The 14,403-nt window shown below is 40.0% G+C and overlaps 1 protein-coding gene across 9 annotated transcripts; it reads left to right on the forward strand.

The window, feature by feature from the left end:
- The first annotated feature begins 202 nt into the window (after positions 1–202).
- Positions 203–14,340, forward strand: ubtf (upstream binding transcription factor). Of its 9 annotated transcripts, XM_047162638.2 has the most exons (23): positions 203–921; positions 1,746–1,854; positions 3,989–4,037; positions 4,208–4,259; positions 4,383–4,561; positions 5,569–5,652; positions 5,946–6,101; positions 6,213–6,277; positions 6,407–6,533; positions 6,634–6,744; positions 7,015–7,148; positions 7,383–7,524; positions 7,630–7,671; positions 7,781–7,891; positions 9,195–9,350; positions 9,615–9,761; positions 9,868–9,978; positions 10,266–10,354; positions 10,520–10,709; positions 11,236–11,283; positions 11,408–11,473; positions 11,572–11,691; positions 12,168–14,340. In XM_047162638.2, the coding sequence occupies exons 4-23, from the start codon at positions 4,223–4,225 to the stop codon at positions 12,276–12,278; spliced, it is 2,226 nt and encodes a 741-aa protein (XP_047018594.1). In that variant the 5' UTR covers positions 203–921; positions 1,746–1,854; positions 3,989–4,037; positions 4,208–4,222; the 3' UTR covers positions 12,279–14,340. The 9 variants fall into 9 exon arrangements, with proteins under 9 accessions (XP_047018594.1, XP_053531510.1, XP_017344605.1 ...); XM_053675535.1 differs by lacking the exon at positions 1,746–1,854; XM_017489116.3 differs by lacking the exon at positions 3,989–4,037 and having other exon boundaries at positions 204–921.
- Positions 14,341–14,403: the final 63 nt, after the last annotated feature.

Consider the following 14,403-nt stretch of genomic DNA (forward strand, 5'->3'; position numbering starts at 1 on the left):
TGTGGTGCTGCAGCAGTGCTTGTGTGTTTTTAACACTGATGTTGTAATGAAGCTATGTGCTGATTGGCAAATCATTTGTTTTCACCAAATCTGAGAGCACTCATTGGTCAGCGTGCGTGACGCCCACAGACACGCAAGGTGGAGATGAATGATATTTTACAGGCTGAGAGAAAGATGTAGCTGTCAAACAGTCTGTTAAAAAGAAGGCAAGACATGAACTATATATAAAAGTGCACTACTGTTGAAGGCTTTTTGGTGTAGGAACATCCCCTCCTTTTCATAAGGATCACACAGAAACCACATAAAAATCGACTGTTTATTTATTTATTAATGAGGTTATTATAAATGCATTCCAAGTTGATGAAGAAATCAGTTTTTAAAACCGTGCACGAGTTGCGGACATTTCGTTTTTATTTGCTTTATTACTCTCCGTTTCGAATCGAAGGCGCGATCATCAGTCGTCTCGTGCAACCGGAGGAGCGAAAATGGTCTCGGCGCTCGAGCTTGCGTGAAAGGAAGGGAAGGAAGGAGCAGACAGATCGAAAATGCGGGATGTCTCTCTCTCTCTCTCGGAAAAGAGAAATGGTCGGAACGAACGAGAGATCCGGAGCGCGCGCGCTGACTGGAAAAGGGGGAGATATATGGAAGAGAGAGAGAGCGCGCGCGAGAGCGAGAGAGATGGAGGCGGGGGGGGGAAAAAGTCTCGCGGCTCTGCGGGGACTGGAGGAGCCTCGTGCCCTGGACCGGCGGCGCGCGGCTGGCCAACGTTCAACCCTCCCCTCGTTCCACACAAGCAGTTTCCAACCACGCGCGCGCTGCGACAGGTCGAACTCGCCGCCGCCGCCTGTTCTTCTTCTTCTTCTTCTTCTTCTTCTCCTCCTGCTCAACAACAACCGCTCGGTTAAAAACTGATCACCTGAGGTAAACTACAGCACCGTTTATATTTAAAATATGTTTGTTTGCTTTTTCATTTGTATAGTAGACTAAACATTTAATTTGTTTTGATTTTTTAAACACATTGTTTTGCCTGGTGCAGGGTGGACATTCCGAGGTCGCCTTACCCGAATTTCCCCTCCGCGAGACTTCTACAGCAAAAAATATATATATATACACACACACTTAATTCACTTAATCAGTTTTACAGAAATCGTGTTTTTATTTGTACGATCTGATAATAAAACGATTAACAAGAGTGATAAATGCGATTGAACTCGACGCGTCCGTTGTTTATCTTCACGCTGAGTGAGGACTCCATGAGGCTTGTCTGTATGCGAGCAGAACCGGCCGCCTCCGGTTAGCCATCAGGGAGCTTCGGTTAAATACCTCACCGCACGGGCTCGTCCTCTCTCGCTCGCGCGACTTCTCACAACCGAGAAATCCAACCTCGTGATCATTTGCCTGCTCCGTCTACCGACTGCTGGTGTTTCAGTAATAAACCGGGTAAGTTCCTAAACAACGGCTTAACGTTTTCAACGCGTTTTCTCCCCCTCGCCAGAGCGGCTGATTGAGAGCACCGCGAGGTGGAAGAAGCATGGCGGCTCTAGAACAGTCGTCACGCCAGCGAGCTGCTCTCTGTCTCGGCTGTTCGTCTATTTTTTCCTTTCATGTTGCGCGTAAAACGTGCGCGTCGAGCATTTAAAATAACGCGTTTAGTACGGGGTTTTAAACCACACACTGCTGAAACTCAGACATCGCGCTTCGAGCTTAATGAAATTTATTTTTTCCCTTTATTCTTGTCCTGCAAGCCATTAAAAGGACCAGCTCCCAATCTCCGCCATACGGCGACCAACACCTCGCATTCACCCCAGTAATCTCGACGGCAACTCAATGTCCCGGTAACGGACGAGTTTTACGGTAAGGTTGTTTCGTAAAAAGGGATTCCTGAAATATTAACAGTACGTTTGTTCAACACAGTGGTGTATTTTCGTTGTGTTTTGACGAATTACGGCTCCGCTCTCATTTCGGTAGCGGGGACCCGAAGCTAGCTAGCTAGTCCTAGCCGCCTAGCTCATGTAGGTCAGTGATAGGTCGCTTAGCACTCGACGAATGCTAGCTTGTTTGTCAATTGATACGTTATTAAATATAGAATTTATATCTTATAAAACAGTTACAACTTATTTAAATTCGATTAGGTTAATATTAACGCAATGTATTTGGCTGTAGGTAATTTGTTTATATTTATTTAAAAAAAAATTTCCCCACTTCATGTTTCGGTTGGAGCTTAAATTTAATGTCAAAGAAGCCAAAAGAAGCGTTGATGCTAGTTAATAAAACACGTTTAAACAAGTGAAATTAATGCGAATTTCCTATTTCCGACAACAAAAATCTGTAGGTTTAGCAAGATATTTGCTTGATTTAGATCATATTTTGGTTGATTTAGGCTTTGCTTCGTGTCTGTTCAGAGCTCGGGTCGGTTCAGGTGTCGCCATTACCGCTACAGCTTCAGTAATGGCCGCGCCTCGCCCTGGAAAACTGTCGAGTCATTTTGTGACTAAATCAACCTTTCCACACTTAAACCCACAGCGTGGTATTTTTCAAACATCGACTCATGGTTCAGAAAATGACGTCATTAATTTCATCGCACATATATATATATATATATACTGAATTACTTAATATATTTATATATATTTCCCCCCTCTCAGTCAAACAAAAACAGATCGTGTAAGAGTAGCGCGCGACTCAGAAACCCCCTCCATGGCGGAAGCGGAGCTCCGCGCGCCCCGTTAGCACTGAGGCGGACTCGAGTCTGTGCATGTTATAGTCATGTCTCCTAACTGGCCTCCGTTCCCGCCTCGACCGAGAGCGAAAGAAAGCGGATCCATTCCGTGATCAGCTGGTCGCCTCCAGCTGCCTGTCCTTCCTCCTTCCGCCGTAACGTTACCTCCCAGCATCCGCTCCGAAAAGCGCCATTCCGCGGCGAGAGATCGACCAGTAGGCGAAGCGGTCGATGCAAAATGTCCGCGGACTCGCAGTCTTCCAAAAGTCTTAGCGCGGGGACACAAAATGGAAGATTAGACGGATTTGGCCGTCTGTGTTTCGTATCGAGTGCAGAGTTATTTGAGATTTGAAGCCGTCACAGGCAATGGGCTCTGTCTCCCGATGCAGCGCAAACGGTTAGGGGCGGCGTAATGAACAACTATTATGTGTTGGGCTGGGTTTTAATTCCTCTCCATAGAGTAAGCACTCATTCCTTTAGGGTTTTTATCATGGATTCCGCAACTGCGTCATCTGCATTAAAAAAAAAAAAAAAATTATTATACAAATATATTATTAGAAAGTCCAAGTATAATTAAATAAAAAAAAATTTAAAAAAATATTCCTTGCACCATGGCAGTTCATTTTTGTAGTCTTTTTTTTTTTTTTTTTTTTTAGGTAAATATATATTTTGAAAGATCTTATGAACTATATCTCCAACAATTACCAAAATACATTTTATATACAATGATAATAAAAAGGAGAGTATAACGGGTCTTTCTCAAGTGTCCAATTTAAACTAGCAACCTAATGATTTACTGGTACCACTTGTGCTTTCTACATATGTAGTTTTTAAGTTAGTTTTAAGACTCGAACCCTGGTGCTCCCCCAAACACAACTCCCACCCCCACTGTGGTTCATTCTGGCTGTTGAGGACACTGCTCATACGGACCAAAACAGCTGACCGGCTGAGTGGTCTCGACCCGCTTCCGGGTTCAAGAGACCTTTAGTGCCGTTCACTGACGAAGGGATGTAACCCTGATTCGAACCAGTTGCATGAAGGAAACCAATCATGGTGTATTTTGGGTAGCAGGCAACGTTTTTGGTAGATGTGAGCCGCTAAACTGAGTCAAGCCCAGCAAATGTAGCCAAAAGACAGAATTGTAGTGCTGCAGAAAAGGTTATGGAGGTTTATTGTAATAATAATAATAATTTAAAAAAAACATCAAATGAATGGAATATGCAATACACAAAGTTTTAAGCTGACTATTTACATTATCTGATCATTTAGTTCTCTGTGTTTGGGTGATTTCTATGATATCTACGTGCCCTTTATAAAGGTTTGTTTCCAAAATTTCCAACCAATGCATGAAAGTGTTTTTAAGCATTAAGTGTTATTCATGTCTTTTACAGTAGATAAAAGGTGTTTATGAAAATTATATTTTTTTAAAATACAAAACTTATGTAAAGTGCACATTATTTTTCATCATTCATGTTTTTGTGTCTCTAGAAGTGATATTCGAGAATGAATGGAGCCATGGATTCCACCAGTAAAGAGCCAGGTAGGATGTTGTTTCCAGTTTACTGGTTTTTAGTCTGTATGCACATAGAATGTGCAGTCATTTTACGAGTTTACATGTGCAAATAGTAAATTCCCACGTAATTCCAACCTTAAATCTCCACAGTCATAGTTTGGGCCCAGGATGATTTGCTGAAGCTCCTGGACGCCATGAAAGTGAATCTGCCAGAGAAAGACCTGACCAAGTACAAGACGACTGAAGCTCATCTAGACTGGGGGAAGGTTGCTTTTAACACGTACTCGGCTGAGATGTGCAAACAGAAATGGCTTGAGGTCTCAAGAGAGGTGAGGGTCATGACAAAATGACTTTCACTGGTTAACATGGTGTAAAAATCTACATCCAGTTGCAATCAAAATGATTCAACCCCCATTGCAAATCAGGTTTATCGTCAAAATTTACAGACTTTCAGCTGTCTGCATAGAACAAATCAAGCAAAATAAATAGTTCAACACAATGAATGCTTCAAGTGGTTCCCTAAAATCAACTGAAAATGCATTGACCTGATTTGCAATGGGGTTGAATCATTTTGATTGCAACTGTAATAGTCATTTCTGAAAGATATGTAGCTACGTTTTAGGTTACATCATCTTGTAACTTGTTCAAGTTGTGTATGCATAAGAAGTTATAATGCTAGTCCTAAACTCCTAATGGTTTTTATTAGAAATGCACCGAAGTATCAGCTGATAAAGAAATTTTTCCAGATGGCCGATTAGTTTAAAAGCATCCGATGATCAGGGCCGATTATATCCTGTCAATCAAAAGAGGGCGGGTAAACACATGGATTTCGTGCTGTGTGTAAAGATGTCTCTTGTGTGGAATGATGACAAAACTGCAGTTTGTAATCTCTGCACTGCTTAAATTTTATACTGGACACTGCCGTGAAGCAGGAGTTTCGGCGTCGAGTTTAATAAAAAAAATAAAATAAAAATTGCTCGCGCTGACTTAACGGGCCAGTACACTGTTGAAAGATTTAAATGAAGATGGATTGACAAAATATATATTTTTAGTTCATGTTAATTTGAGTAATGTGCTTTGTGTTTGAGACCAGTTACTGTGAAACAACTTGTTGAAATGGGGAGAATAATGTTTTTATTTGCATTTGTTTCAGAATTGTGGAATTAATTATTATTAATTTAAAAGAATGCATAAAAGGCAGAACTATCGGTATCGGCTGAGAAATTTAGTATCGTGCATCTCTAGTTTTTAGTGACTTGCTAATGTTCCAAGCACTTAAGTATAGAGTTGTATTTTGGACTGAAGTTACAACTTTGAGTCGATGCTTCTCTTTCAGATCCGTAAATTTCGCACACTGACAGAGTTAATTGTCGATGCCCAAGAATACATCAAGAATCCTTACAAAGGCAAAAAACTGAAGGTAATTAGATGTTTCCTTTCTTCTACATAATTCGCGAAGGTTTGAGCAACAATATACTATGCTTCAATAGAATATATCGGTATTTTTAATTCCATATGTATTTGTTTGAATGTTTATGTACTTTTGACATCTCCATTTTCCTTCAGTTTTATACACTGGACACTTAGTTGTTAGAAAAAATCTCCTTTTTACGGTGCTAACTTAACACGGCACGTTTTTAACCACTTTTTAGTATGTGTTAGTTTTTCACAAGATCTATTTAAAATGACTTGTTCCTTGTTTTGTCCTTTCAGAAACACCCAGACTTCCCCAAGAAGCCATTGACACCATACTTCCGCTTTTTCATGGAAAAGAGAGCGAAGTATGCTAAACTTCACCCAGAGATGAGCAATCTGGACCTGACAAAGATCCTTTCCAAAAAGTACAAGGAGCTGCCTGAACGTAAAAAGGTACAAGGACATGATGACATGCATTGATGAATAGTATGTGAGAATATGAGTAGTTTGTGAGAGACACTGATCGAATTGCTAAGTTGAATTTTGCTTCTTTTCTCTCTGCAGGAGAAATATGTGCATGATTTTATCAAAGAAAAGGAAACTTTTGAACTTAACATGTTAAAGTTCAAGTAAGTGCAAGTGTCTCATCAGTAAAGATAAACAACAACATATATATTTTGATTTCCTTATGCTGTCGTCCTGTGTCTGGGTCGTGTTCTTCAGTTTTTAACGTTTTAAGGGGTTTTGTATGGATTTAGGGAGGACCATCCAGACCTGATCGAGAACACAAGCAAAAAAGCATCCAATGTACCAGAGAAACCTTTGACACCACAGCAGCTGTGGTACAACCATGAGAAAAAAGCTCACCTCAAAATTCACCCAGGGGTAATTCCTGTTGACTCACACTGTACACCATAATAACAGTTCTGCTAATTAACCCAAACAGCCACCATTCGTTGCATTAATGCATTTTTTTAATGTCCAGGCCACCACCAAAGACATTAAAGAAAGTCTGGGTAAGAAATGGACACAGCTTCCAGATAAAAAGAGACTGAAGTGGATCACCAAATCTCTAGAGCAGCATAAGCAGTATGAGGTGCGAGCAGCTTGAGTATCTCCTTACTATTTGAATTAATTCAGATGGGCAAGTGCTTTCTGTCCTGAATACTTTAAATACTGATGATATTTTACCAGCAACATGTACTGTCTTGTTTATTCTATGTATAAAGATTTGTAATGACTCTTTTTTTTTTTTCGTTTGTTTTAAACTTGCGCTAAATGACATAGAACATCAATAATGAACAGAAGTGACACTTCAGCTAAGTTTGTGACGGATTCTAACCCGTGAACCCTGACATTTGTATAGGAGACAATGCGGGAGTTCATTCAACAACACCCGCAGTTGAACCTGACTGAGAGCAATATTGTGAAGACCACTTTGACTAAAGCAGAAAGACAGCTGAAGGACAAGTTTGACGGGCGACCAGGCAAACCACCATCGTAAGTAAACCAAATGCCATTGAGAATGAGTGATCGTTGTTGTCATTATGAGCTGCTGCAGATCTTTTTTGATTGTTTTGTCATTTACCTTGGGAAATTGCAAGCTTGCAGTATTATTGTGGGGTGTGTTGATCGCTTTAAAGGTTACGTTTGTTATCTTTGTCGAAGGTAGAGCCTGTTTCTTCTGTCACATGTTTTGGGAATCTGCCATGGTCTTTCATGCTGTGTCTCTAGGAACGGTTACTCGATGTTCTGTGCTGAGCTTATGTCTGGCATGAAAGATGTACCAAGCACTGAGCGCATGGTCATGTGCAGCCAGCGCTGGAAACTGCTCAAACAGAGCGAGAAAGATGCCTATCAGAAACGCTGCGAGCAGGTCAGAGAACAACTCACAGAAATATAGTACACACATAGTACGAATGTGTACAGACGAGCAAAGTGTGAGTTTCATCTTTCCTGACATTTTCCTTTTTTATTTCAGAAAAAGAAAGAATATGAAGTTGAGATGAACCGATTCCTGTGTGTAAGTGGATGTATATTAAAGCAGCCACAGGGTTGTTGTTTTTTTTGTTTGTTTGCTTTTTTGCAATTTTGGTAAATTTGTGTGTTTTAATGTTCACCTTGTTCTACAGAGCATTTCAGAGGAAGAGCAGCAGAGAATACTGGCAGAGCAAAAGATGGTGGGATTTAAAAAGTTCCCAGGCGCTGCTAGCCCCAGTCCCAAAAAGAACTCTAAAGCAAAGGTCAGTGTACTTGCCATTATTGTCCATCCATCCATATTTCCACATCAGTCTCTCTTTGTCCAGCCTTCCATATCCAATTCCATCTTTTTTTTTTATTTTTATTTATTTATTCTTTGTGGTTTTGTATAGAGCTGCAACAACTAATCGATTATGAAAATCATTGTCAATGAACCTCATTATCAATTAGTTGGTCTGCGTGCAGCGCAGAGTGCGTTTTTCTGCGTTACTTCTATTCCGAAAATCAGAGCATAAAGACCAAAGTTGTGTCCCAAATAATGTACTATGGCCTTACACTATGCACTGTGTACTTTAACATCTAGTGTATGAATTTTTGAAGGGGAAAAATCGTCTCAAATGGAACACCAGCGTTTTGTTTTTGTTTTTACTAACCGGATGTATAAGTCGTCTCGCACGTAATGCGATGCCGCTAGCTTTCGCCTAATACCCAGAGTCAACGAAAATGAATTTCTTCAGTTTACTGTTTACTTTTATTCCCAACATGACCTGTCACCGTCGGACGGAGGCGTAATCGTCAAGTCACAGCGGGTAAAAAGTATGCGACCTCCGAGTCCTATGAGGCATGGGAGCATTTTATATTAAACGCCTCAAAGAAGATTGTAACCTGCAAACTTGCGTAGCACGGAAACACGACAGAGAAGCACGAACTTATGTTTATATCCTAAATGCTCCACTGTGTGCAAGAGCTTGGGGAAACTGGTATGAGTTGCTTAAGCGGTTTAGTTTAATTCAAGTTTATTGTCATATATGCTGTGTTTGTCCACTTGCAGGGTAAAATCTGCCGTTTATTATAACGGGAGCGATCTATTATTAACGAGGTCACGTCGCTCATCACTCGCAATGTAGACCAGTAAAGCAATAAATAGTGGGAGTATGAGTCAGCATTTGTGATGCCAATTTAAAACGGTACAAATTAAAGTTAACACAAGTGAAACAGTATGCCTAAAGAGAGTGAGTAGGGTGTGGTGCAGTGAAACCGTGAGGTGTAGTGAAAGTTAGATTTTTTAAATATATTTAATTTAAACAATTAAACTAGTTTGTCAGGGTTTTTTTTTTGTTTGTTTGTTCATTCATAAAAAATAATGCATAAATACTTATGTATATTAATGTAACGTTCTAGTCTGAAGTTTATATTTGTAACTCAGTTTAATCACCCCCACCCCACCCCGAATAATCGAAGAAATATAACTAAATAAATACTCGGCAGGTTAACCAGTTATGGAAAATAATCGTTAGTTGCCCTAGCTTTGTCTTAGTCTTCTTGCATTTTCCCTTACATATACAGAGTAGTCCTGTTAAGCCAAAGCGACCGATCTCTGCCATGTTCATTTTTGCTGAGGAAAAGAGGCAGAAGCTTCAGAAGGAGAGGCCTGACTTGTCTGATAGTGAACTCACCAGACTTCTGGCCCGCATGTGGAATGACCTCTCAGACAAGAAGAAGGTAAAGAAGACCAGCAGTCTTGCTTGCTGGTACCTGCAGCAGTGAATTTTAATGAATGGTGCCTGTGGGCAAAAGCTTGTGCAGCCATGCTGTTAGTCTTGAGGATGCTTGATTAACAAAAATTTAACTATAGATATAGAAATGTGCTTGTACAATTTGTGCACTTAGTCATCAACCTTTAAATCGAGTATACTCAGAGTATATGAAACAGCATGGCAGTAGAGGCTTTCACCCATGGCCATTGAAAATGCCACCATCTTACAGGAAAAATACAAGAACTTGGAGGCAGTGCTGAAAGCAGAGTCAGAGAAGCGAGGGAAAGATGAGCAAAGCAAGCTGCCAGACCCACCCAAGACCGCGCAGGAAATTTGGCAGCACAGCGTCATCGGTGATTACTTGGCCAGATTTAAGGTAGGAGAACTATGTAAAAGTTTTGTACAACTAGATGTATAATTAATATGGCTCGGATGCGTCTTAAAAACCTCACTGTCCCTCGATTTTATTTTTTTTGTGGCAGAATGACCGGCCAAAGGCACAAAAAGCCATGGAGGCTGCATGGAACACCATGGAGAAGAAGGAGAAAATCATGTGGATCAAAAAGGCTGCAGAGGACCAGAAGAGATATGAGGTGAGCAAGGCTTGGTTAAAGGTTATCATCTGCCTAACATATGTTTTCTCCACTCTACATACAATAAAAGGCTACGATAACTAGCTTTAACACAATCATCCTTTCTGAAATAATATCTCTAGTGAGCAAAACATCTTAAACTAGGAAAAAGGTCTAATAGAAATGTTCCTTATTTCTCATCCTATTGGACTGTTCTTTGGACACAAGTTAGCTACTTGTGTTAAATTCATGACGCACCTTTACCTTTATATGGAATACAATGTAGTTTCCTGTCTTTTTCCGGTCAGAGAGAGCTGAGTGAGATGCGCTCTCCTGCTGGGATGGTTGCCGCAGGGAAGAAGATGAAATTTGAAGGAGAGCCCAAAAAGCCACCATCGTAAGTTTTTATGTGCATCTGTTGAACCGCCTACAGTTCAAAGTGTGTTCTGAGGTTTGTGTACACTCATCATCTCTCGGTGACTGATGGGTGGCAAAGTTGAATATGAGCTGGATGACTAGACTATCCCCTGCTCTTAATGCTGTCTTTGACTTCTGCTCTCAGAAATGGCTATCAGAAGTTTTCTCAGGAAATGTTGTCTAATGGGGAGCTGAACCACCTGCCCATGAAAGAGCGCATGACTGAAATCGGCAGCCGCTGGCAGAGCCTCCCGCAGAAGGAGAAAGACCGCTACAAGAAAATTGCAGAGGAAAAACAGAAGCAATACAAAGTGCAACTTGAGCAGTGGCTTTCGGTACTTTACTACTCCCATTAACTGTGTTTTCAGATTTAATAGTGGTGATTACCAAGAGTATTAAATGCGCATTAACCTTTGGCATACAAAAATTCCAGCAGCTGTAAATAAAATAATCTACTTCTGCCCCTGTTGCGCCTCCTGTAAATGAGAGAGAAAAACAAAGATGTGAACCGTCCAAATCTAACAAACCTGGACAAGGAAGCGACTCTGCTTGCCTGGCAGTCCTGTTGCCTCTTCGATTATAAATCTCATCTTTCAGGAGCATTCAGGTGTTCTAGCTTAGCGTGTGATTTGGACTAGTGGCTTTGCAGGGACAAAGGCAGGGGCTGCATTTACTTCAACCCATCTTTGCCAAATATTACATACCTAATTTAAATATTAACGTGTGTCCTAGGTGTTGGAATGTGAATGATCAGAACTTTGAGGGGCCGGCTTAAAAGAAATCGATTTAGCAGTCAGACTTATTGGACATCATTCATTTTTATGTATTTTGCACTGAATGATGAAATGATTTCTTTTACAGAGCTTAACATCTCAAGAGAGAGCTACATATAAGGAATACAATTCCTTGGTAAGTTAGCAATGATCTGCCATTTTGGTATATTTGTTTTTTCCAGACACGTATTTAAATGTTACTGGCTTTAACATTGTACTTCATGCTTATGCTTTTTTTCCCTCTCTCCTTTTCCTTTCAGAAAAGGAGAAACCCGAGTAAACCAGGTGGTACCAGTGCTAAACAGAAACCCAAGCCCAAGATCTCGGTGAGTATCAACATGCTCATTTGACAAGTTCTTTGTAGGATGATGAAGTACCCATGATGCATCAGTTGTCATGTTTACTATGTATATTTGTTTTATAGGATGAAGAAGAAGATGATGATGATGATGATGAAGAAGAAGAGGAGAAGGAGTCTGAGGAGGGATCATCAAGCGCAGAGGAGAGTGAAGAAGGGGATGATGACGAAGATGATGATGATGATGTGAGAGAGCTAGGATTATGAATTAGTATTCTGTGACATTTCAAAGTCCAAAAGCTCAGGTTATTTTCTTTGAGATGGCTCGTATGATATATATGATGATATATTGGTTAATTTTTCTCCACCTGTGAGTGTGAAGTGACATTAGAATCAGATGTTAAGATCTTCATCTAAAGCGTTGTTTTAAATATTTTAATAGAAGACTATGGAGAAAAAAAAAACGAGTTGTCTTGAGTGATTCTAATAAATTATACACGATATCACCAGGGACATGAATTAATAAAGTTTTTAAAAGGGGGGGGGGGGTTATAAACCTGCTAATCTGAGCATATTTCAACAATTACATTAGCAACATTAATTTAAATCACATTTAATAAATTATTTGTCACATTTTTAATAGCCACATCTGTGCTTTTATATTGCATCTACTTTAATGTGTAAGTTTAATGGTTGTTATTTATTTAATTTTTGTTTTTCAGAATGAGGACGAGGATGAAGAGGACGAAGAGGCAGAGGATAAGGAGAATAAATCTGAGAGCAGCAGCAGTGCGTCCAGCTCAGAGGTTTCCTCTGACTCTGACTCTGAGTGAGGGGTAGCTGGAGCAGTGCAAGCCCACAGACTGCCACAGACCCTGTGAACTGAGCCATGAGGCAGAGCCTTGGGCCTGCAGTGCAATCCTCCAGCCACCAGGGGGAGCGCTTTCCATTGCACCACCACGTCCATTCGCATCTCTCCCACACCTTCCTTTGCTTTAGCCTTACACCCCCTCCCCTACCCCCCTCTCCAATCAGCTCTGGCTGAACTTTCCTGATGAGTTTATTGAGGACTGAGAGGATTCCTAAATTCCCCATGGGTAACACACATCTGTAACTGTAGCAGAGGTTAAATGAGTGATTAATGTTTTAAGATCTATGGGGATTTAAAACGTTTTTCTTACCATTGCACTTCGTGGCATTGTTTGGAAGGGTTGTTTTGTGAACGAAGGGTTTGGGTTCTTTTCCAGACTTTTTAGGGGAACGAAGGACCCATGAGCCAAAGAGTCTTGTAGCTCAGTGGGTTTCTTTGAGGAGGTGAAGCAAACCAAATGATTCACCCCTCTCCTCTTCTCTATCCTAATCTACATCACTTTTCCAAAAAAAAATTCCCTTTTCACCCTGTCCTGCTATAGTGGAGTAAGTTTGCTCTTTGGTTCATGATGATGTGGTAACTTCAGGAACAATGAAGTTTTTTTGTTTTTTGTTTTTTTGAGTGTCAGTCCTTGTGGGTTGCATGTAAATAAGCCACCATCTCCTGTGCTTGTTAGGTGTTGGAGCTCGGAGCTGCTCCATCCATGTTTGCTTTTTTTTTTTTTTTTTTAAATCTCCTTTGTATAATTGGCAGGGATTCCTCATTTTTTGTTGGATTTTAACAATTTTCAAATGATTGCTTTAAATTTAAAGACATTTGGACATCAGAGTCTTTATAATAAAAATAGCTGAAAGTATATTTTGCCCAGATGTGGTACAGTTTTGAGAGGAATCTACTCCCCAAAACCCTGTGTGTAACAGTTTATTAGTTAGGATTATGATCGGTGTTGGTTTGTTCAGTCCAACTTCAGTTTTCCTTATTAGCTTTTTAAAAAAAAAATATTTTAATGTTGCTTTGCAGGGCTACACATGCTTTTTTGTTGTTGTTGTTGCTTTTTTTCTTAAAACAAATGGTTTGTTTTAAATATTGGTTTATTTTAAATGTTTAGTATGTATGAATTTTTTCCTTGCACTTATCCCGATCAGCCTCATCAGCTGACTGTCCTGTGTTCCTGTTATCCCATTCCCTTTAACCCCTCTGTATTTTTATAGTCACTGATGCATTCTGATACGCACCAGCTCAAGGATTGTAAACAAATGTTTTATTTAACAGATGAGAGGTTCTTTGTTATGTATATATGAACAGTTTGGGGTAGCTGTTTTTTTTTCCCCTTCTCATCTGTGCCCTGTGTGTTGAAAAAGGAAAAAGAAAAAGAAAACCTCATTGCATAAATTTTGTTTTGTTTTTTAAAGAATTTTGAGCTGTGTGTGCACACCACTTGGATCACTGGTGTCTGTCGCTGTGTTTTATGCCCCTACACGGCATTAGGAGACCCAGAGATGTTATGTCGGTTCCTCTTTGAATGAACAAGACATGATGTAGTGTGTGTCGTATCTCACTGAATGAACTGCTTATTTATAATGTTTGTTGAGGAGCATAGCAGCTGTGGAATCCACTATAGATTCGGGAATAGGACTAGAAGTGATGAGATCAGTACAGTTTGTACAGACTGGTTCACTGCTGTTGTAATTGTAAATATGACCCTTTTTTTTCCTCTACAATTTGTATTGTGTGAACATGGTTTAATTTGTATTTTCACTTGGCCAGGCTTCCCTAGGCAGTGCTTGCATCAGCCACTGGTTTGGATTACTTTGTCATTTGCTCTGAGGAGGGAAAATTTTTAAATTTATGTTTTCGTTTTTATACCCCGCGGATATTTGTTTATTTGTAGAAATGGCAAAAAAGAAGACGAGAAAAAAAAAGACATTTGTACTGCTAATTTGGAACATTTGGATGTTTTCTATAGTCAGAGGTGTTATATTCCTGGAATATACAATTTGAACAAATAAACCTGTCTTTAGCAACTGCTTGACACTTTTTTTTCCTCTTTTTTTTCCTTGTGGTTATAAAGTATTTTAAAAACTGTT

The sequence above is a fragment of the Ictalurus punctatus genome, chromosome 2, assembly GCF_001660625.3.
Source record: "Ictalurus punctatus breed USDA103 chromosome 2, Coco_2.0, whole genome shotgun sequence".
Classification (NCBI taxonomy): domain Eukaryota; kingdom Metazoa; phylum Chordata; class Actinopteri; order Siluriformes; family Ictaluridae; genus Ictalurus; species Ictalurus punctatus.